The 22,017-nt window shown below is 45.0% G+C and overlaps 1 protein-coding gene across 7 annotated transcripts in view; it reads left to right on the top strand.

Annotated features, from left to right (window-relative positions):
- The first annotated feature begins 201 nt into the window (after positions 1–201).
- The window catches only part of IL15RA (interleukin 15 receptor subunit alpha), a 37,456-nt gene continuing 15,640 nt past the window's right edge, over positions 202–22,017 (top strand). For 3 of the 7 annotated variants that reach the window (XM_043884248.1, XM_043884247.1, XM_043884244.1), the window contains exons 1-2: positions 203–459; positions 20,713–20,907. In XM_043884248.1, the coding sequence (XP_043740183.1) occupies positions 366–459; positions 20,713–20,907 (289 nt within the window). In that variant the 5' untranslated portion in view covers positions 203–365. Of the gene's footprint in view, positions 460–20,712; positions 20,908–22,017 lie in introns of all 7 variants that reach the window. The other 4 variants (XM_043884251.1, XM_043884250.1, XM_043884249.1 and 1 more) reach the window with 2 other exon arrangements.

The raw sequence follows: 22,017 nt of genomic DNA, 5'->3' as shown, positions 1-22,017 counted from the left end.
GGCTGGAGGGCACAGCCGGCGAGGACTCCGGGCCTCCGCGGGGCACAGTCCGGGTCCCCGTTCCGGCGCGGCCGGCGGCGCTGCGGGGATCGGGCGGCGCCGCGGGGGTCACGGCGCCGCCGGGGTTTTTTCCAGGGGAGGGGGCGGGGATGCTGAGTCACGGAACTGTCATCGCTTCTCACCTCTCTCCAGCCCTCGGGGGCTAAAGCAAAAGCGAAAGCGAATGCCGCTCGCTGGGCGGCCGGTCCCGGAGCTGCGCCCGCCGCCTCCCCCAGGCCGTGGGCATCTTAGCGCGCCGGCCGCCGGGCGTCCCGGCCGGGGCGAGCGCGGGAGGCGGCCGGCGGGGGCGCGGCCGAAGTCCGGCCATGTCCGGGCGGCTCCGGGGCCGCGGGGCCGGCGCCCTCCCCGCGCTGGGGCTGCTGCTGCTGCTGCTGCTGCTCAGATCGCCGGCCACGCCGGGTAGGGCGCGCGCGGCTGGCGGGCGGGCAGGGAGGCGGGCGGCCGGGCGCCAGGCGGCCCCCAGCACGAGGGTGCGCCCCGCGCGCCGGGGACACGTGGAGGGACGCGGGGACCACGGGCCACGGGCCCCGCTCGCCTGGCCACTCAAGGCAGGCAGCGAGTCTCCGGGCTTTTCATTCTACGTTTTCCCCAATTTCCGAGGCAAAGGGAAAAAGCCGGGGTGTGCCGCACGGGCTCCAGTTGGGAGCTTTACAGCGATTTCGAGAAATGCGTGAACCCCGGGAGGAAAGCAGGCAGAGCGTTCAACAGCCGGCAGTCCCCGCGGGGTCCCTCCCCCCGACCAAAGCAGGTTGTACCGGTGAGCGGCGGTAGGACGGGTACGGGCCGCGTGCGTCCCAGAGGAGAGAAAACGTGTCGGGCAGGTTCCACACCTGGGGGCCTGACAACCGCCGGGAAGTCTCAGCGTTAGGAAACCCCGAGGGCGCGCGGGGGTGGGGGCCGCAGCCCGGACCCCGCGCTCCCAGGCAAACCGGGAAAAATGAAGTCGAAGGATGGCTGGGTGTGAGCGTGTTCAGGAGGAACTTTAGACACACAGCTGTCAACTCACTGGGCAGACTCGAATGAGTGTCCTGCCAGTGGTGGGCTTTCGTCCCAGGAGCTGGACAAGAGGGAGGAGAAAGCAGGGATGTGTCCGCGTTTATCCGCATTGGCGCGCCTTAACCATTTTCCAGTCACAGAGCTGCGAGGGTCTGATGAAAGCTACAAACCTTCTCCTCTGAAAAACACACGAATGCACAAACTTATCAAAACCTGCATATAGTTTTGGGGGGCATCCATGGACTCTCCAGAGGATAGTAATGCTGTGATCTGTCTGTGCACTTGTGTGTTTAAGGCAACACTTCTCATCACTTAGGTCCAGCCGGGTCAGTCTGCCTGTCCTCCATTTGAGGATCCATCCACAGTGGTGGCCGGCTGGCCTGCTGAGAATCCCCTGGCTCTTCTGGCTTTCCTGACATTTTCTTTTCCTGAGACTATGTTTGGATTTCCCCCCATATCTGAGAATCCCAGTTATGTGAGTGATGTGGTCAGTTCCTCCCACCTGCCTAACCAGTGTCCTGCATGACCCAGGGGAGAGCCCTGGGGGTCAAGTCTACTGGACAATGTGAAAGTGAAATGCAGCCTTAAGTCAGAACCCAGCTAAACGGAGAGCTGTGTACCTCCCAGGGCTGAGCAGGCTGCAGGCAAGTTCCCTGAAGCTCCTCAGCTCCAGCAGCTCTTTGACCTCACAGAGGCACGGCTTCCATCTCTTAGCTCCTGATGATTCTTAATTTTTCCTAAACAGCTGTCTTGGGGGTAGGTTGACAGATAATAAACAGTGCACATATAAAGTGCACAATTTGATAAGTTTAGAGGTAAACGTGACGTCACAAAACCTTCACCACCATAAGAAGAGTAAATATAATTGTCACTCTCAGAAGCTTCCTCATGTCCTGTATTCCTTTCACTCATAATAATTATCCTGAGAATTCTCCAGCCTTGTAACTTGTATCAAGCAGTCCATTCTTCTTTATTACTAACTGTTCTAATGCACGGATATTGTAGTTTTTTATCCATCCTCTTTGTTGCTGGATGTTTTGGGGGTTGTTTCTGGTTTTGACTATTAAATATAAAACTGTTATGAACATTTACATATAGGTTTTTGTGTGGACAGACGTTTTCATTTCACTTGGGTTGGAGAAAATGGCTAGGAGCGAATGGCTGTATCACATGACATGTGTATGCTTACTGTTTAAAGTAACAGCCAATCTGTTTTCTAAAGTAATTGTACTTGTTTACATTCTCGCCAGCAGTGGGTAAGAATTCTACTTCCTCTCCATCCTTGTTGGCCAGTCTTTTTTTTGTTAACTTTTAGATTATTTTCCAGTTTTATTGAGGTATATGTAATTGATATATAATATTGTGCAAGTTTAAACGGTACAAAGGGCTTCCCAGTTGGCACAGTGATAAACAACACACCTGCCAATGCAGGAGACGTGGGAGACACAGGTTTGACCCCTGGGTCAGAAAGATCCCTTGGAGGAGGGCATGGCTACCCACTCCAGCATTCTTGCCTGGAGAATCCCATGGACAGAGGAGCCTGGTGGGTACAGTGCGTGAGGTCACAGAGTTGGAACAACTAAGCAACTGACCACACACACAAGGTGTACAAAGTGATGATCTGATATGTGTGTATATTGTGAAATGATTACCGCAATAAGATTCACACATTCATCATCAGCTCACATAGTTACCAAAAGAAAACAATTGTGTGTGTGTGATCAGTCTTTCTCTTTAATCGTTCCCATTCTAGTAGATGTGTAATTGTCTTTCATAGTTTTAACTTGCATTTTCCTAATAATTAATGATATTGAGCATCTCTTCTTGTGCTTCTTTGCCATCAATCTGTCTTCTTTTGGTAAAGTGTCTAGTTAAGCATCCTGCCTTTTAAAAAATTGAGTTATTGAATTATTATTGAGTTTTGAGACTTCTTTATATTTTATGGGTATAAGTCCTTTATCTGATATGTGATTTGCAAAAACAGCTTTCAGAGTCTGTGACTTCTTTCTTCATTTTTATAACAGTCTTTGATGAAGAGAAGACATTTTTAATTTTGATGAAGTTCAGCTTATTAATTTGTTCTTTTGTATTGTGCTTTTAGTGTCATATCTAAGAAATATTTGCTTAAGTCAAGGTTACAAAGGTTTCTTCTATGTTTACTTCTAGAAGTTTTATAGTTTAGGTTTTATTGATGTCTATGATTCATTTTGAATTAATTTTTCATATAATGTGAAATATGGATTGAAAATTCTGTATTTGTTTGATTTTCCATGCAAATATGGCTATCCAATTTTTCCAGCACCATTTGTTGAAAAGATGATCTCTGCTGAATTGCTCTTACACCTGTCTTGAGCATCAGCTGTTTGTATATATTGGTTGCTGTAGACAAAACATCACTACATGAAAATCAATTATATTTCTATACATTACCAATGAGTAATTGGAAACTGAATTTTTTAAATAAGCAATATCATTTGCAATATCATCAGAAAGTTAGGGATAACTCTGACAAAAAAAAAAAGTGAGAAAGACTGTACACTAAAAACCACAAAGCACTGCTGAGAGAAATTAAAGAAGATCTAAACAAATGGAGGTGTATCATGTTCATGGACTGGACAAATCAATACTGCTAAGGTATCAGTTCTCCCCAAATAAAAATTCCAGCAGGCTTTCTTATAGAAATTGACATACTGGTTGCAAAATCGAGATGGGAAATTCAAAAGACCTAGTACAATCAAACAGCTTTGAAAGACAGCTGAGCTGGAGGATCAGCACTTCTGATTTTAAGACTTTTAAAGTTGCAGTAATCAGGACAGTGTGCATGCTAAGTGCTTCCCTTGTGTTCTACTCTCTGCGACCCCTTGGATTGTAGCACATCAGACTCCTCTGTCTGTGGGGTTTTCCAGGCAAGAATATTGGAGTGGACTGCCATGCCCTCCTCCAGGGATCAAACCCAGGTCTGCATTGGCAGGCGGGTTCTTTACCTCTAATGCCACCTGGGTAGCCGTTCTCCTGGTGTAAAAATGGATGAATAGCTAAGAGAACAGAGGGTCCCTGGTGTTTTTAAGTGAACTGAGAAGGGAAGTGGACACAGATGATTAGATTTGCTACTTGGCAGTGTGATTCTGGTCAGGAATTATACTGAGCAGCTCCTTCCTTACGACTAGGTGGGTACATGATAGTTTCAGATCTGTTCCCGCTAGTTTTCAGTGCTAATAGACAAAGCGTGTTGCTGTCATCTGTCCTGGTTCAGGAGGCCTGATCTGGAGGGGGAACGCATCATCTTGGCCAGGCAGCTTCTTAAAGACGCTCGTAACCTGTGAGGCTTCAGGTGATTTGCCCAAAGCAGCTGGAGACGACGATGATTTGTTTGAAGATGAATATCCCTGCTCACCAGCCTGGGTTTTGTTACGCAGGGTGCTGGTGTGCTTAAGGGTGGTTGTACAACTTATTTCTTTAAACATTTTTTAAATTATTAAGCCATTTTTCAGACATCTGGGGAGTTTTGCTAAAAACTTATATCATTTTTATCTCATTTTTGCTTTGTGCAGCTACTGATAGCAAAAAAGTGATACAAACTTAAATGTACAAAATATGGGATTTGTTGAAATAACCTGAATTTCCAACAGTGGAGGATTGCATAAATAATGGGGTTGCTTTCAAATAGCATGCATTGTATGATTCAGCCTTTACTAAAGATCTAGAGTCGAGAGATGATACGTCGTGTGTGTGTGCGTCTGTGTCTGTGTAGTTGTCTGCCTTTTCTTGTCTTTCTGATGTAATTTGCATTGCTTTTGTAGTGAAAGGAAAAAAGTAAAACTACAAAAGAAGTAACACAAAAAGGAGCTAGAATTTTTGAGTTTTTTCTAATTCATCTTTAATTACAACCAATCTTGTTTGGCAATGTTTTTGTGGCTTTCTAAATTTTGTAGATTGCTCAAAATTGGGCTCTATAAAGTCACTGCATATAACTGTGCATTATATACATATATTTTATAATCCTCTATGACTTATTTAAATAGTTCCTTATTGTTAGAGTTGTTGGTAGGCTTCTGTTACCTGCCAAAGGATGGATATTCAGGTTGTTTCAAAATCTCTGATATTCTAAACATCATAGAGTAAAAAAAGTTGGATGAAAATTAGCTATATAGAACAAATAAGGCAAGGGGAAAGCCCTCAAAGTCTTTTTAAATGGCAGAAACATTTGAGGATATTCTTTTTCAATAGAATCATCACTCCAGCTAACTTGTATTGGGCTAGATCACTTCTACCAAGCTGATTTTACCAAATAGCACATAGCTAAGTAAATACATGTACAAAGTCCCCTAGTACATACTCTTGGAGTCATATCCATGTTACTTATTAAACATGATCAATGTTATTTGAATGTTTCTACTTGGAAAGATGATTTTCTTCTGCATAGTGGGGAGGTAATTAAGGGCTGGGTCCAGGGGGATGTTAACTGGAGCTGTATGGTGGAAAAGTTGGACTTCTCTAGTGGCTCAGACGGTAAAGATTCTGCCTGCAATGTGGGAGACCCAGGTTTGATCCTTGGGTCAGGAATATCCCCTAGAAGAGAGTATGGCAACCCAATCCAGCATTCTTGCCTGGGAAATCCCATGGAGAGAGGAGCCTGGCGGGCTACAGTCCATGGGGTCACAAAGAGTTGGACATAACTAAAGCGATTTAGCATTCACGCACGTGGTGAAAGGGTTACTCTTGTCAAGAGTGTGGAGAATACATTTCAAAAGATTGCAGGCAAGAGGGTCTGGAGGCAGGAAGCTAAGCTGGAGGCTTTTGCAATAGTTCCGGTAAGTGGTGATGAAACCCTGAACCAAGGCAGTGTTGGTAAGGCTGAGGGGTGCAGATTTCCTCCTGAGTCCTTTGAGTATAGAATGTATTTCATTCTTTCCCTTTTGTTTGTCCTTCAACCTACAGCTACTCAAGTCTCCCAAGCTTTCAGAAGTCATAATTTAAGGACTTGAATGGTGATGAGTCCACCTACCACACAAAAGGTAGACGGGGAGGCTCAGTTAACGAGCTTGAGAGAAGAGAGTTGATGAGTTAAAGGCATGACCTGGGTATAGTGGGTACTCACACTGAGTGCCAAGAGGAAAATGTGTGTTGGCTTGGCTGGCGCTTCCAGAATAATGAGGGAAAATGGATTACTGAAAACACAGAAAGGCTTTTATGCATTGGCTACATCAGTGTCACAGTGAGCCCGAGGGCAGAGATCATATCCTATACATCTTGGTCTCCCACCACAGTCAGCTTGCTGTAGGTGTTTGAACAGCAGAATAAGAGACAGAAAATACTGAAATGGATTCTGACTTTTCTTACAGAATGGGAGGAGCCTGCTACTCTTGAACTCTGGTTTCGAGAGTAGGCCAGGGTCACTTACTCATGTTAGAAAAAAGTCTGATTCACAGGTTATGGGAAGTAGAAAGAGGTGTGGCCCTACACAAATATTTTGGTGACTTCATTTAAACAATCGTTAGGACTTGTTATGTATATTTTTTGCCTACTCAAGAGTTTTGAAAATCCAAGAATCTTACATTTTCTCCCATTTCCATTACTTCATCCATTCCATTCTGTAGATTCATGAGCTAAAAACTAACTTCAGAAAACACCCATCACACAATGGGCTTAACTCCTGTAATAAGTACCAGAGAACTGTATTCAGGAGCTTACAGTGTTGGAAACAAGGTGAGATTTGCTTCACTGACCATCTAGAGAACAATGTTATGAGAAGAGAAATTATAATTGAAGTATCAAAAGGTGTGACTAAGGCTTCTGAGATGAAGATTATTGACACAATCAAATGTGTTACCTCCACTGCAATTGTGTGAGTCTAGCTTTGTAAAGTGAGTTACTTGCCAATATGTGGTTGATTGGCTGCCCAGGTGGCTCAGTGGTAAAGAATCCGCCTGCAATGTAGGAGACACAGGTTCGATCCCTGGGTTGGGAAGATCCCCTGGAGACGGGAATGGCAACCTACTCCAGTATCCTTGCCTGGGAAATCCCATGGACACCGGAGCCTGGCGCGCTACAGTCCATGGCGTTGCAAAGAGTTTGACGCAATTGAGAGACTAAGCATGCACAGACACATGCACACTGTTCACAATGGAAAGTAGACTTCCTTTTTCAGTAAAATGACAAAGTAGACATTCCGAAAAATTTTGCCTGAAACAAAACACCCAGAAATGATGAATAAGACATAGAAAACATCTATTAAAATCTGTAGCCAATAAAATATGTAATCAGCTGTTTAAAGTAAAAATAATAATAATATATTGTGGTGTTTATAAGTAGAAGCAAAACATTTGACAGAATAGCAAAAGGCTGGATGGAGAGAAAGAGAGTGTATTGTTCAAGGTTCTTATTCTATACATGTGAAGTAGTATGATTTCACCTGTGGGTGAGCTGTGATGAGGTAAAGACATATACTACAGATCTGAAAGCAAACACTACAATAATACAGCAAAGCGTTACAGTTAGTAAGACAACACGGTAAATGAAAGGGAATCATGAAATTTCTATGGGACCATCTGTGTAGAAAATCCCATGGAATCTACAAAAATGCTAATGGAATAAGTTGAGCAAAGTTGCAGAGTACACAATCAATTTACAAAGGTCAATATACAAAATATGAGCAACAATTAGAAACTGAAATAAACACAATGTCATTTGTGTTGTAGTAAAAATGTGAAGTACTTAGGGACACATTGACAAAAGGTGTACAAAATTGACACACTGAAAACTAGAAAACATTTCTGAGATAAATTACTGAAGACTTAAATAAATCAAGAAAGACTGTGTTTGGGGGTATTGAGAAGACTCAGTGCTATTAAGATGTCAGTTCTTCACCAACTTGACCTATAAATTTAATGCAATTCCAATCAGACTTTCAGCAGGCTTTTTTTTTTCCAGTTAGAAATTGATATACTGATTCGATAACCCAGTAAAGGACCAAAGTCAACTTTGAAAATGATTAACAAAGTCAGAGGATTTACACTACCTGACTTCAACAATAAAGCTACAATAATCAAGACAGCAAGGTATTGGGTGTCTAGATGAACAAATAGACAAATACATCAATGGAACAGAATGTCAAGTCCCTAAATAACCCCACATATACTTGGTCCTGGGTACAGATCCTATACCAACACCACTGGAGGCCCACTACTGCTGCTGCTGGAGGAGGGGGTGGAAGCTTTTTCAAGTACAAAACCTGTTAAAGATAACAAGGGTGTGGTTGGCTGCCATGAAAGGAAAAAGCAATGCGACTGAAAGCTGCAAGCCTGAGCGCCAGGCACACCGGGCCTGCCTAGGACTGAGGCTGGACCCGGCCAAGAGTCAGCTTCCCCGGACCCCACCCCATCCAAGCAAGCAGACGCCAAGTCACAAGCGCAGCCGTCAACTGCCCAGGGCGGGGTGGGCAGGAGTGTGGAGAGATAACCCCTGCGGTTTAGATAAACTGAAAAGGACACAAGATGAAGGTGGAGCAGGAACACTGAGAAAAACCTCCCCACTCCAGCCCCCACTCGAAGCACTTGTTGCTGCTCAGTCACTATGTCGTGTCTGACTGTTTGCAGCCCCATGGATTGCAGCACGCCAGGATCCTCTGCCCTCCGTTTTCTCCCAGAGTTTACTCAAATCCACCCTAAGCACAAGAAAAGACTAAAAGAGGGCTTCCCTGGTGGCACAGTGGTAAAGAATTCACCTGCCAATGCAGGAGACAGAGGTTCGATCCCTGCGCAGGAATGTCCCACGTGCCACAGAGCAACTAAGAGTGTGTGCCACAACTACTGAGCCTGGCTCTTGAGCCTGGAGCAGCAACTACTGAAACCTGTGTGTGCCCTGGAGCCATGCTCTGCAACAAGAGACGCCACTGCAGTGAGAAGCCTGCACACAGCAATGAGAGAGGAGACCCTGCTCAGTGCAGCCAAGACCCAGCACGGCCCCCGCCCTGCGCCGCCCTCCCCCACCCCCCGCTAAAAAAAAACTGGGGGAATTTGAAGCCAATGATATTCTGAAGGTAACCGTAGCAACAACAAAATCTAAATCCAATTCAACAACTGCCTTGACTGACTCAACCTTCCCCACGTCATCAGTTAAGCATTAGAAGTGTTCACACTTTCAGGCGTAAATACTGTTTATCTCAGTTCTACAACTATGATTAAGCATTCAATCAAAAATTGAGACATACAAAAAAATATGTCTCAACATACTGTATGTCTGTATGTCGCAACAACAGAAAAGTCCCACTATGAAGTGAAAGTGAAGTTGCTCAGTCGTGTCCGACTCTTTGGGACCCCGTGGACTATAGCCTACCAGGCTCCTCCATCCATGGGATTTTCCAGGCAAGAATACTGGACTGGGTTGCCATTTCCTCCTCCAGGGGATCTTCCCGACCCAGGGATCGAAAGCAATAAGCAAGACTCACCAATGACCCAGAAATTGAAACTATCAGACTGGAAATTAAAGAAACTGTTGGGTTGGCCAAAAAGTTCCTTCAGTTTTTTAAGTAAAAATAAAAGACACATTTTTCATTGTCACCAAGAACTTTCTTTTTTTTTTTCTTTCTTTCTTTTTTTTTTACCAAGAACTTTGTTCAGCAACGTATTCACTGTTTTGTTCCACTACCTTCTGCCATTTTTTTTCAGGCAATTTCATAATTCCATCTTCCCAAAACTTTGTATCTTTTGAGCAAACAACTGTTCCAAGTGCCTTATACAGTCAGTCTTCCAGGGAATTGAAAGTTTTCCCATTAATTTGTAAAGACTGAAATAAATGGACATCTAAAGGTGCAGTGTCTGGTGTATATGGCAGATGAATCAGAACTTTCCAGTCAAGCTGCAACAGTTTTTGGCCTGGGTGTTAAAGAAACAGTGATCTTGCGTTATCCTGATGTGTATGCATTTTCTGTTGACTAATTCTGGACGCTTTTTGCTGAGTGTTGCTTTCTGTTGGTCTAATTGGGAGCAGTGTTTGTTGGAATTAATCGTTTGGTTTTCCAGAAGGAGTTCATAATATAGGACTCCCTTCCAATCCCACCATATACACAGCTTCACTTTCTTTGGATGAAGACTGGCCTTTGGTGTGGTTGGTGGTGGTTCATTTCACCTGGCCCACTATCTTTTCCATTCTGCATTATTCTACAGTGTCCACTTTTCATCACTTGTCACAATGTGTTTTAAAAATGGAAGGGATTACATTTAAGTGGAGAGTCGCATGTGGAAATACAGTCAAGAAGGTTTTGGTTTTTTTTTTGCTTAACTTTGTGGAACCCAAACATCAAAGCGATGAATATAAACAACCTGGTGCACGGGATATTCAACCCTTGGTTTGGATATTTTCAGTATGTTGGCAGTCGCCTACATGATATAACAATTAATTGATTGTTCTCAATTAATGTCTCAATTTGATTACTATCAACTTCAACTGGTCTGCTCAATCATGGAGCATCATCCAGTAAGAAATCTCCAGCATGAAACTTTGCAAACCACTTTTGACATGTTCGATTAGTCACAGCATGGTCTCCATACTGCACAAATATTTTTCTGCATTGCAGTTGTGCTTTTACCTTTCCTGAAATAATAATGCACGATATGCCAAAAATGTTGCTTTTTTCTTCCGTCTTCAATATTAAAATGGCTACATACAAATTCACCAATTTTGATAAGTTTTTAAAAATGTATGCTGATATGAGTTGTCACAATACAATCTAACAAAATTGTTTCCAATGAAGTTAAAGACAGCTAAGCTCTATGAGAGCCATCTTTTGGAAAAAAAAAACAAAGGAAACTTTTCGCTAGCTCAATATCATTAATTTGTTAAAGGCTCAGATGGAAAAGATAGCATTCATGAGTAAAGGGGGAATTTCAGCTGAGAAATGGAAATCATGAGAAAGTCTCAAATGGTAATGTTAGAAAAAATTTAAAAACAATAGAAATGAAGCAAACCTTTGACAAGCTTATCAGAGCACTTGACACAGCCAAGAATAGAATCAGTAAACTTGAATATAAAGAAAAGTGAAAGTGAAGTCGCTCAGTCGTGTCCGACTCTTTGCAACCCCATGGACTGTAGCCTACCAGGCTCCTCCATCCATGGGATTTTTCCAGGCAAGAGTACTGGAGTGGGGTGCCATTGCCTTCTCCAAAACTTGAAGATAGGTCAGTACAAATTACTCTAACAGCAACACAAAGAGCAAAAATGAGCGGGAAAACAAAGACACAGAACAGAATATCCAAGAGCTGTGGTACAGTAGGAAGTGGTTTAATATATGTGTAATCAGAACTCCAGAAACAAAAGAGAATAGAGCAGAAGAAATATTTGAAGAGATAATAGTTGAGAATTTCTCCAAATTTATAAAAGATATTCAATTACAGATCCAGGAAGCTGAGAGAACACCAAGCAGGATGAATGCCACCCCCTTGAAATAATCTCATGCTCAGTGAAGTTGCTCAGTCACATCCGACTCTTTGCGATCCCGTGAACTGTAGCCTACCAGGCTCCTCCATCTGTGGAATTTCCCAGACAAGAGTACTGGAGTGGATTGCCATTTCCTTCTCCAGGGGATCTTCCCGACCCGGGGATTGAACCCAGGTCTCCTGAATTGCAGGCAGACGCTTTACTGTCTGAGCTACCAGGGAAGCCCCAATCTCATGCTAGACACATCATATTCAGACTGCTGAAAAATACGGAGAAAGAGAAAATCATGATCAAAGAATAAAGATACGTTATATACAGAGGAACGAAGATAAGAAAGTAGGGTCTTAAAGAGATATTTGTGCACCTATGATCATAGCAGCATTACTCACAGTAAGTAAATCGTGGAAGCAACACAAGTGTCCATCAGCAGATGAATAACAATCAAAATGTGGTCTATACATACAGTGCAATATTTAGCATTAAACAGGAAGGAGGTTTTGAAATATGCTACAATATTGATTATGCTAAATGAAATAGTGTGTTAGTCACTCAGTCATGTCTGACTCTTTGTGATACCATGGACTGTAGCCCACCAGGCTCCTCTGTCCATGGAATTCTCCAGGCAAGAATACTGGAATGGGTTGCCATGCCCTCCTCCAAGGGATCTTCCCCATCTAGGGATCAAACCCAGGTCTCCTGCACTGCAGGCAGATTCTTTACCATCTGAGCCACCAGGGAAGCCCTTTAACTGAAATATGCTGGTCACAAAAAGACAGGTACAGCTTTGAGCACTTTGCCTTTGCAATTCCGAGGAAATGGACTGGTCCTGAGAGTCACTGTATGTATGGTGTTTGGGGTGAGGCAGGGGTTCTGAGTCTCCCCCCTGCTAAGGTTTCAGAACAACCTCTGGCAGAGAGGCTCAGCACTTGACTCTGACATTACAGACTCTCCCAAGGCCAAGACCACAATGGTGTCAGCTCCAGAGACCAGACCTGGCATAAAGAAGGAAACCAGCTAAACACTCTCTTGCCGACTAAATCCCGTCTTTGCTAAGCCCTCTCCCGTCTGCTGTATTCTCTGGAATTACTCCTCTGGGACTGGAGAGACCGTCCAGCCATCAGTAATGTACCCTGAGAGGTCCAAAGGTCCAAGGTCCATTCAGGCTCCCACAGTAGGAAGGAACACTTTATCATAGAACAGAGTCTAGCGTTTTTATGGGACTATCTGTGCTGGTCATGGTCAAATGTTTCCAGGGTTGAGTTTTATGGTCGTCCCTCTCCACTCAACCCACCCCTCCACCTCTAAATACTTCCCCAGCTCTGTTCATAAATAGCAAAGCCCCACAGGTACAGATTTAGGATTTTGGTAGCAAAAATCTGAGATTTAATTTAAGATTTTGTGGTGTGGTACTGTCAAGCTTGACACACACAAACACACCAACAGAACATTTTTGAGCTGGAGGTGGGGGAGAATTAGATCCAATGAAAAAGGATTAGAACAGAAATTCAGAAAAGCACAGCCGGAAGAACCTGTAAAAGAAATCCTTCCTGATAGAACCAAGACCAGGACCTGAAAAAGTATGAACAAGCAGTTTCCATGCTGAAAGGTAACTTGCTGTGGTGCCGAGGCTCTTCTGCACCTTTAAATAGCAGAGGGCATGGTCCCTGGGCCGGCAGCATCGTCATCACCTGGAGCTTGTTAGGGTTAGGGTTAGGAAGTGAGATGCGTGGCTCCTGCCCAGGACCTGCTAACTCAGGAGTTCCAAGAAGAGGGTGCAGTACCCTGTGTTGTCACAGGCCCTCCAGACGGTTCTGGTGCACATCTGAGACGTGCTGACAAGGATGGTAGAAGAGGAGGGTAAAGGCAGTAAAGAGCAGTTGGTGAGGCAGAGAAAGACCTCCAGTGCGGCCCTGATGGAGGCGAACACTCCCATCGGGGACAATGTAGAACTCTTGGCTATAGCCTGCGAGCTGCAACTAAAAGATCCCACATGCTGCAGGTAAGACCCGGAGCAGGGCTTCCCTGGTAGCTCAGTGGTAAAGAATCTGCCTGCCCATGCCAGAGACTTGGTTTCAATCCCTGTTCCGGGGAGATCCCATATGCTGCAGAGCAGCTAAGCCTGTGTGCCACAACGACTGAGTTTGTGCTCTAGAGCCGCAACTACTGAAGCTCTCGGGCCCTAGAGCAACAAGAAAGGCCACGGCAATCAGAAGCCCAGCACCGCACCTAGAGGAGCCCCGGCTCACCACAACTAGAGAAAAGCCCATGCAGCAGCAAAGACCCAGCACAGCCAAGAATAAAAAAATAACATAATCAAATTTTTAAAAAGACCCAGAGCAGCAAAATAAATAAATATTTAAAAAAAAAAAAAAAAAGACCAAGTGTAGAAAGAGTGGAAGCACCACTACTGGCCCCGGGGAAATGAGGAAGAAGCGTTGAAAGGTGTGAAGAGAGGACAGGTAACGAGGGGCAGTCAGCACCATGAAAATCACAGTGAGGGAAATAATCAAAGATTTTCCTGACCAAAAGGTAATCGTGGTCTGAGCTGTAGAGGGCCCGTAGAGTTTCCTTCAAGAGGAAATCTCAAGGAAAGGGCCCCAGGCACCACTCAGCTAATTTTTATTTGGATGCGTACTTATTTTTTAACCTTTATTTATTCCAATACCACCTCAAACTCACCAGGAAGTTGTAAAGACAGTACAAAGACCTTCTGAATACCTTGTACCCAGCTTTGCCAACTGTTTACATTTTGCCCAATTTTCTTTTTTTTTAATTTATTTCTATGGTTTGTCGGGTCTTAGTTGCGTCATGCGAGATTGTGGTGCAGACTCTCAACTTGTGGCACATGGACTTAGATGCTCTGTGGCATGTGGGATCTTAGTTCCCCAACCAGGGATCAAACCCATGTCCCCTGCACTGCAAAGCAGATTCCTGACCACTGGACCACCATTTTAGTTACTGTTTCCCCCTCTCTCTAAATATATGTACATTTGCATATTTATATTACATGTACATCTTCTTCTGAAGCATCTAAACTGTTTGCCACATTATGCTTGAAATATTTATGCCTAGATATTTCAATGTATATTTCCTAAGAACACATTTTCTTACATACCTTCCTAAAACACAACACTCTTACCAGATCACAGTACAACTATCAAAATTAGGACATTTAATCTTGGCATAATAATATTATCTAATACGAGGTCCATTTTTTCAAATTTTATCAGTTGTCCCATTAATGTCCTTTTAGCTGTTTTCTTCCTAATTCTGGATCTAATCTAGGACCACGTGTAACATTTAGTTATCATATCTCTTTGGCCTCTTTCAGTCTGGAACATTCTGAATGTTTCCTCATGGTTAGATTCAGCTTATGGATTTGGGGGAGGGAGACCACAGATGTGATCCTGTGTCCTTAGCAGTGAATCAGGTCAGGAGGCATATGACAGCTATTATAACCCCATGTTGGTGATATTACTTCTTTTTATCTAATATTTAATTTATTTATTTGACCACACCAGGTCTTAGTTGCAGCATGCAGGATGTAGTTCCCACATGCAGCATGTGGGATCTTTAGTTGCGGCATGCAGGGTGTAGTTCCCACATGCAGCATGTGGGATCTTTAGCTGCAGCATGCAGGATGTAGTTCCCACATGCAGCATGTGGGATCGTTAGTTGCAGCATGCAGGATGTAGTTCCCTGACCAGGGATCGAACCTAGGCCCCCTGCACTGGGGACGCAGTGTCATAGCCACTAGACCACCAGGGGGAAGTCCCTGTGATGTCTGATCACTTGGTTCAGGTGGCAGTTGTCAGCTTTTTTTGAGGTAGTTACCATTTTCCCTGTTGTAACTAGTAACCAATTGTGGGAAGCAATGTAGTTACCATTTTCCCCATTGTAACTAGTAACCAACTGTGGGAAGATACTTTGAGACTGTGTTGGTCAGGACTGTGGTCCAAAGAATCTAAGAGGAACAGAACCACCTCCTGCTGCTGTGGGAGCCGGTTACCATCTAGATAAGCTGTCCTTTCTGCGTCTGAAGCTGGAGCCTCCAGGTCATGGTCCGGTGGGAAGATGGACATAAAACAGGGGGAAGCAAGAGCCACGTGGGAGCTGAGAGGCAGAGCTGGAACCCATGTGGGTCCTTCATCTTCCCTGTGAGACTCCAGCTTCCACAAGGGGCGCTCCTCATCCTGGAGCTGGGCACACCTGGCCCAAAGGCGGGAGAAGCTGCAGCAAAGGGTCACAGGGCTGGAGGAGCTGCTCTGCCACCCGTGGGGGCCGCAGATGAGTGACAGCGGGAGCTGCAAGGGCAGCCATCCCCCAAGTGCAAAGGAGCAGGAACGCTCCTTCCGTCCTGCCAGGGCGCTCACACACATCTTTACTGTGTCACAGATTAACTACGCATCTAAGGTGAAGTCAGACCACCATGGAGAAGACTGCCTATTTACTGAAGCCTGCCCAAAACTTAGAATTATTACATATGCCATAAATTTAGGTACTTATACATGCAATGAACTGTCCCACCCACATAGCAGGCAGCTCTGCAGAATGACATACTAGCTCGGTGTCCTTACACTGTAGCAGTGATTCTTTGTGGCTCTTACTGACACGGTTGCCATGGCCTCAACTTTTTAAATCCCCTCGAGTGACAGGGCAAATGTTTTATTTCAGAGTGCCACAAACACTCAAAGCTGAAATCCACTGCCTAAATGGAGGAAAGGATTTCCAGATTTAGAAGATGTAGGACAATTTGCTGACACACAATCTCAAATCTGAAAACAACATAGAAACAGTGAAGACCAAAAAAAAAAAAGGTGACCAAGGAAAGATCAAGAGATTCAAAACATGATTTGAAATTGCAATCAGTGGATGGAGCTGAACTTGAGGACTACAAGGCAAATAAAAATGTTTGGGAAGGGATTCAGATGAGCAAGATGCAACCCAGACTTCAGATGGAGAGAGAGGAGGAGGAAGGAAGTATGCCTAAACAGCCAGATCGCTTCTCCCATGAACTCTTTTCACACAAGTTAATAGGAAAAAAAAAATTCTTTTTAGAAAACTGATACATTAAAATAATGATTATCTTATGATCTCATTGAAAAGGGGATGAAAATGCTGTGTCCACTATAGAATCACTGTAAGTAAAGACAGCATTGTCAGCATCAGGATGGAGTGACAAAGGACAGCAAGCTGGATATTAGAGTTTTTAAAATGTAATATTAGGGACCTCTCTTGTGGTCCAATGGCTAAGGCTTCATGCTCCTTGATTGGGGAACTAGATGCTATATGTGGTAACTGAGACCCAGTGCACCCTAAATAAGTACATAAATATTTTAAAAATCTAATATTAGATGTTGATGGGGTTTTAAAAGAAGAGTCAGGGTTGGATTAAGAATGAAAATCAAACAAGCTATTTTCCCTTCTGAGACTAGGAAGACCAAAGTAAAGCCTGGAGTGACTGACCCACTGGACTCAGGTGTGCTCAGGTGTGTTCAGGTATGAGGATGCTGACACCTTGGCAATACACCCTGAAGCAGGAGGGGAGGGTCTGACAGCTGACCCAGGGGTGGGCTGGCCTGTCTGCAGACTGCTGAGCACTTGACCGTAGACTGTTCCAACCACACTCTGAATTTGGAACTGGCTCCCTCTGATTTGATATCTAAAGAGGCCCTCCTAGCCAGCAAGATGTGGCAGAAGGGGTTCAGGAAGTGGTGACCCTGAGAGGTTGAGTACGTGTCCCACTGATTCTGGCAGTGATTCTCTGACATCTGCACCTAGGCTAGCAGCCGGGGAGTGTGGAAACCCAGAGAGCGCTTTCTGAAGGAGAAGATGGGCAAGCCCTGGGCAGAGGGTCAGGCAGGAAAGCAGAAAGCTAGGGCTCCACGCAGAGGCGGCATGGTGTTACAGTAAAAGCAATGAACACGTTTTGTCCTGTGGTTTCTGACTTCCTGTGGTGGGGTATTTTTAAATCCCATCCCCTACTTTTTTATTATGAAGTATTTCATATATTTAAAACAGTATATAGTATATCTACATGACTGATATTCTGCCAGTCCTCATCATTGGTATGGCTTTTGATTTGTGGCCTGTGGTCACCCCACCAGGTCCAGGTTAATGCCAGCAGCTATTCTGATTGTTTGCTGTCTGAATCAGGCCACTGTCTGGTTGCTAGCTATTTTGATTGTTACTCCAGCATATATCGTGAAAAAAAACAAAACAAAACAAAACAAAACCTGTGTAAACATCAGCAGAGCAAACAGAATTACAAAACATTTCAGAAGCATTTTTAATGGGTAAAGCATTTGCACCATTAAAAATCCAGAAAGCAAAAAAACAAATGAAAAAAAAAAATCCAGAAAGCGTGAAAAGGCAGCAATCTTACCTCTCAGCTACCTCACCTCCAGTGTGAATCGTTTCTTGTGTATACTTCTGCAGATTTTATGTATAAACAAAAAACTGGATAAATGTGTTGCTTCATTTCTCACTGAGGGTAGTGTATAATATACAGTGCTCTGTTCCTTTTCTTCCAAACCTAACAGTTTATCCTGGAAATCTCTCCACTTCAGTGCATAAACAACTTTCTTTTTTTTTTTCTAATTTCTATTGTAAAGAGCTGGGTAGGACTTCATGGTACAGTGGTGCTATAATCTCTGTTGTAATTTATTTATTCTCCTACTGACGACATACAGGGCGATTTACTGGCTATTATAATGGATAACGTTGTACACACTCACTTCATAAATACACCAGGAAGGCAAATCCTAGAGGTGGAACTGCTGAGTTCAAGGGTATGTGCATAAGTGTTGTAATAACGTTTCACAGGAATGCAGATATAGCTGTAAAATAAAATCCCTGAGAACAGAATTGCAGGATCAAAATGCATGGGTATTTAGATTGCAAGTATGTCTCCCTTGGGGCTGTATAAGCAACATGCAAGTAACGGTGTAGTAACCAACTCCTGGCTCTGTTCCAACTTGGGAACTGAAATCACTGTCTTAGGTAGTTTTATTTTACATTTCCTTCATTATGACTGAGGTTGAGTATTTTTTAAATATAGTTAAAAACATTTGTATTTCCTTTTCTGTCAAGTTCCTGTTTATACTCTTTTCCTATTTTTCCTTGGGATTGGAAGTGTTTTGATTGACTTTCTGGAGCTCTTGACATGAGAGAAGTTAACCCTATGTGATAGAAAATGCAGTTTGTTTTTTTTTCCAGTTTGGTCATTTGTCTTCTGACTTACATGGAGTTTTGCCATGTGGGGAGGTTTTTCTTTTTTGGCAAGGCAATATTACTTTTGTCAACTTCAGTTACTCAGAGGACTGCATTAGTTCTGTGTTGACTCACTCAGCTGGGAAAAAAAAAAGAAAGTTATTTATGCACTGAAGTAACAAGGGCAGTGGTTTGTTTCAAGGCTACACAGCCTGGGGCAGGCTGTTCCTGAAAGGGGCCAGGAAGTAAATAATTTAGATCTCTGTTGCAACAATTCGGTCCTGCTGTTGCAGAGTGAAAGCCTCTATCTTCATAAATGAATGAGCAAGGCTGTGTGCTAATAAAACTTTATTGGCAAAAGTATATGGCAGGCTGGATTTGGCCCTTGGGCCCTAGTTTGCTGACCCCTGGCACAGGGGCAGTTAAGGTGCCTTCCTCCTCCAGTCTGTGAATCCAACTGGCGCTACATTCAGTCTTCCCCTCAGAGTCCCTCCCTGGCAGAAAGATTACTTCACTCCCTTCTCTTGCCTCCTGATGCTCCAGGGGCTCAGTGGAGACTTACTCATTTCTCATTTCCTAACCCGGAACCCAGAAGTCAGCTCCCCAGGCAGCTGTGGGCAGCCAGGCACCCAACCAACGAGCCACTCCACATAGACACACCCTTCAGTAACTGAGAAGGGAGCCTCCAGGACAATGGCAAATGCTATTGAGGAATTTCTCTCCGTGGGACTTTGCCTCCAGCATAGCCCACCCTCAGCTGCCTCGACTGCCTCACACATGCAAGGCTTGCCCTCAGAAATGAGTTCTCCCGTCTCTTCCATGCACAAGAAAACCTAATCATGTACTGAATTGATAAGGAAAAGAGCATTAAGAAATCATACAGTTGTTTCAAGTGGCTACAGGAAAATCTTGCTTTGAAACTTGAGCTGCAATAGACTCTTCCTGGCTTTGAGTGGGACTCAGTCTTAAAGGAGGCCACTTTGGAGGAAAGGTGGTAACCTGGCTGGGTCCTCACCTTGTAAGAACTGAGGACCCTTGTGAGGGAGGGCTTTCCCGAGGAAGTGGCATTGAACTAAGCTAGGAAGGGTGGGGTAGGGGGAGGCAGAGGGGCATGGTGAAGGCATGGGGGGTGGTGAGGGGTCAAAGGCTAGTGTGGCCAGGGGCAAGAATAGCTGGAGCGGCAGACGGGAACAGCAGAGCCTTCCTCAAGGCTCTGTGTCTTAAATACAGCTGTGGATGGACCCCACTATAGAGGAAAAGGGCACAGAACTCTGGGACTCAGGGGACTGTAGGGGTGAGGGAGGGCTTTCCTAAGGAAGTGACATTAAACTCAGCTTAGGAAAGATGGCAGTGGGCAACCAGGAAAGAGTGAAGTCATCAAATATGCATTTATAAAGATGCTGCTGGGGACTTCCTGGTGGTCCAGTGGTTAAGACTCCACATTCCCAATGCGGGGGGTGGGGGGGGGGGGCGGGTTTCATCCCTGGTTGGGGAAGTAGATCCCACATACTGCAACTAAAGATCTCACATGCCACAACTAAAGATCCTGAATGCCACAACTAAGACCCGGTGCAGCCAAAGAAATAAATACATAAACTATTTAAAAAATGAAGATGATGCCATCTGCCTTGTGCAAATGGATTAAAGGTTTGTTAAAGGTAGCAACCTGGAGCCTTTTGCTGTTCAGGCAAGAGAGGCAGGGTAGAGAGAGACAGAGGTGGATATGTTTGAGAGATATGGAGGCTGGAGACTAACGGGGGTGGAGGGCAGGGAGAGGGGTCTCCACTGATGGCCCCCGAGGCTCGAATGATGCTCAATGGCTGGCTCTTAAAGCAAGATCCTGGACCACTTCCAGACGGTGGGCGCCCTTACTCGGCATCTTCCACATGCTTGAATCTGGGGGTGGATCCCTAGGGTCCCTCAGGTTTAAAGTGACTGACTTCCACCCGAGCCTCCCGCAGAGCAAGCTGCAATCTGCTCACATGTTCCCTCTCGTCTACACTTTTGTAGGCATCACCTGCCCGACTCCCACATCTGTGGAGCATGCAGACATCCGGGTCAAGAATTACAGCATCAACTCCAGGGAGCGGTATGTTTGTAATTCTGGCTTCAAGCGTAAAGCTGGGACCTCCAGCCTGACCCAGTGTGTGTTTAACGAGACCGCGAAAGTCGCCCACTGGACCACTCCCAACCTCAAGTGCATCAGTAAGTGGCCGTCCCAGCACTGTCCCTCCACCCCTTTTGCCACGGCCACGCAGAGAGCAGACCGCAGTACGGGCAGCTGATGAGGGAGCCTAGACGTCTGGGTTGAGGACTGAGGCTAAATAAACCAATGCGCCTCTAAACACACCTCAAAGAGGGGGAACTATGTGGGCTCTGGGGGTCACACAGTTCTGGGTTCAAATCCTGACTCTGCCACATAACCATCCATGAGACCTTGGGCAAGGGCCTCAATGTCTTGGATCTCTTGGTTCCTCATCAAGAAAATGGGCCTGATTCATCAGGGCCTTTCAACATGGGGGGTTGTAAGAGGAGTAAACAAACTCTGGTAAATATTAACTATTATTACCATCAGTGCTTTAGATCACAGAAGCAAGAACTGGGCTACAGACAGAGATGTTTGCTCACAGCACCTTGCTCCCTGGCGGGCTGCCCGATTCCTCCCCAGGGGACAGCCCACAGGGAAATCACTGCCCTTCCTCCTGTTGGCACCTGCCCTGAGAGAAGTGGAGAGACCCATGGAGCAGAGACCTCCTGGTCCAGACATCATCTGGGATCCAGCCGGAGCTCCAGACCAAGAATGAGGAGACATCTATGGAACTGCCCCACCTTTAAAGAGAAAAAAAATCCACAGCTGGAAAACCATGCCGGGAGAAGTCAAAGAATCTTAGAGTGGAAGCCAGCAGTGTTATTTTCAGGAAGACTAAGCCCTGTACTCTAGAGAAGGAAGGAGCATAGCCTTCCAAGAGAAGGATGAGTTAAATAGTTACTGAACACATGGTGTGTGTCCAGGTGGGATACGATCTCACGTAACATTTGTGGACAGTCTCAGCTTCTCTCCGGGGAAAGCAGACAAACGGGGTTGTTCAAGAGCAGATTCATGGCGGGGGGACTCCTTGAAAAGCCAGTCTTCCTATTGAATCTGTAGTGTTGAGATCACCCTGTGCCCCTGTCCCGCCACCGCGTGGCCACCGTGCAAGGGCTCAGAGGCCAGACAAGCCTTCTGCTTGTAGCAGAGGCATCGCTGGGCTGGGAACAGGGTGCCCACCGCATGGACCGTTGGGACCATGGGAACGGGCTGGGTGAGGCCAGGTC

Source organism: Cervus elaphus, chromosome 23 (assembly GCF_910594005.1).
Source record: "Cervus elaphus chromosome 23, mCerEla1.1, whole genome shotgun sequence".
Classification (NCBI taxonomy): Eukaryota; Metazoa; Chordata; class Mammalia; order Artiodactyla; family Cervidae; genus Cervus; species Cervus elaphus.
The sequence above is the reverse complement of the archived record's forward strand: the minus strand, read 5'-3'. Positions and strand labels throughout refer to the sequence as shown.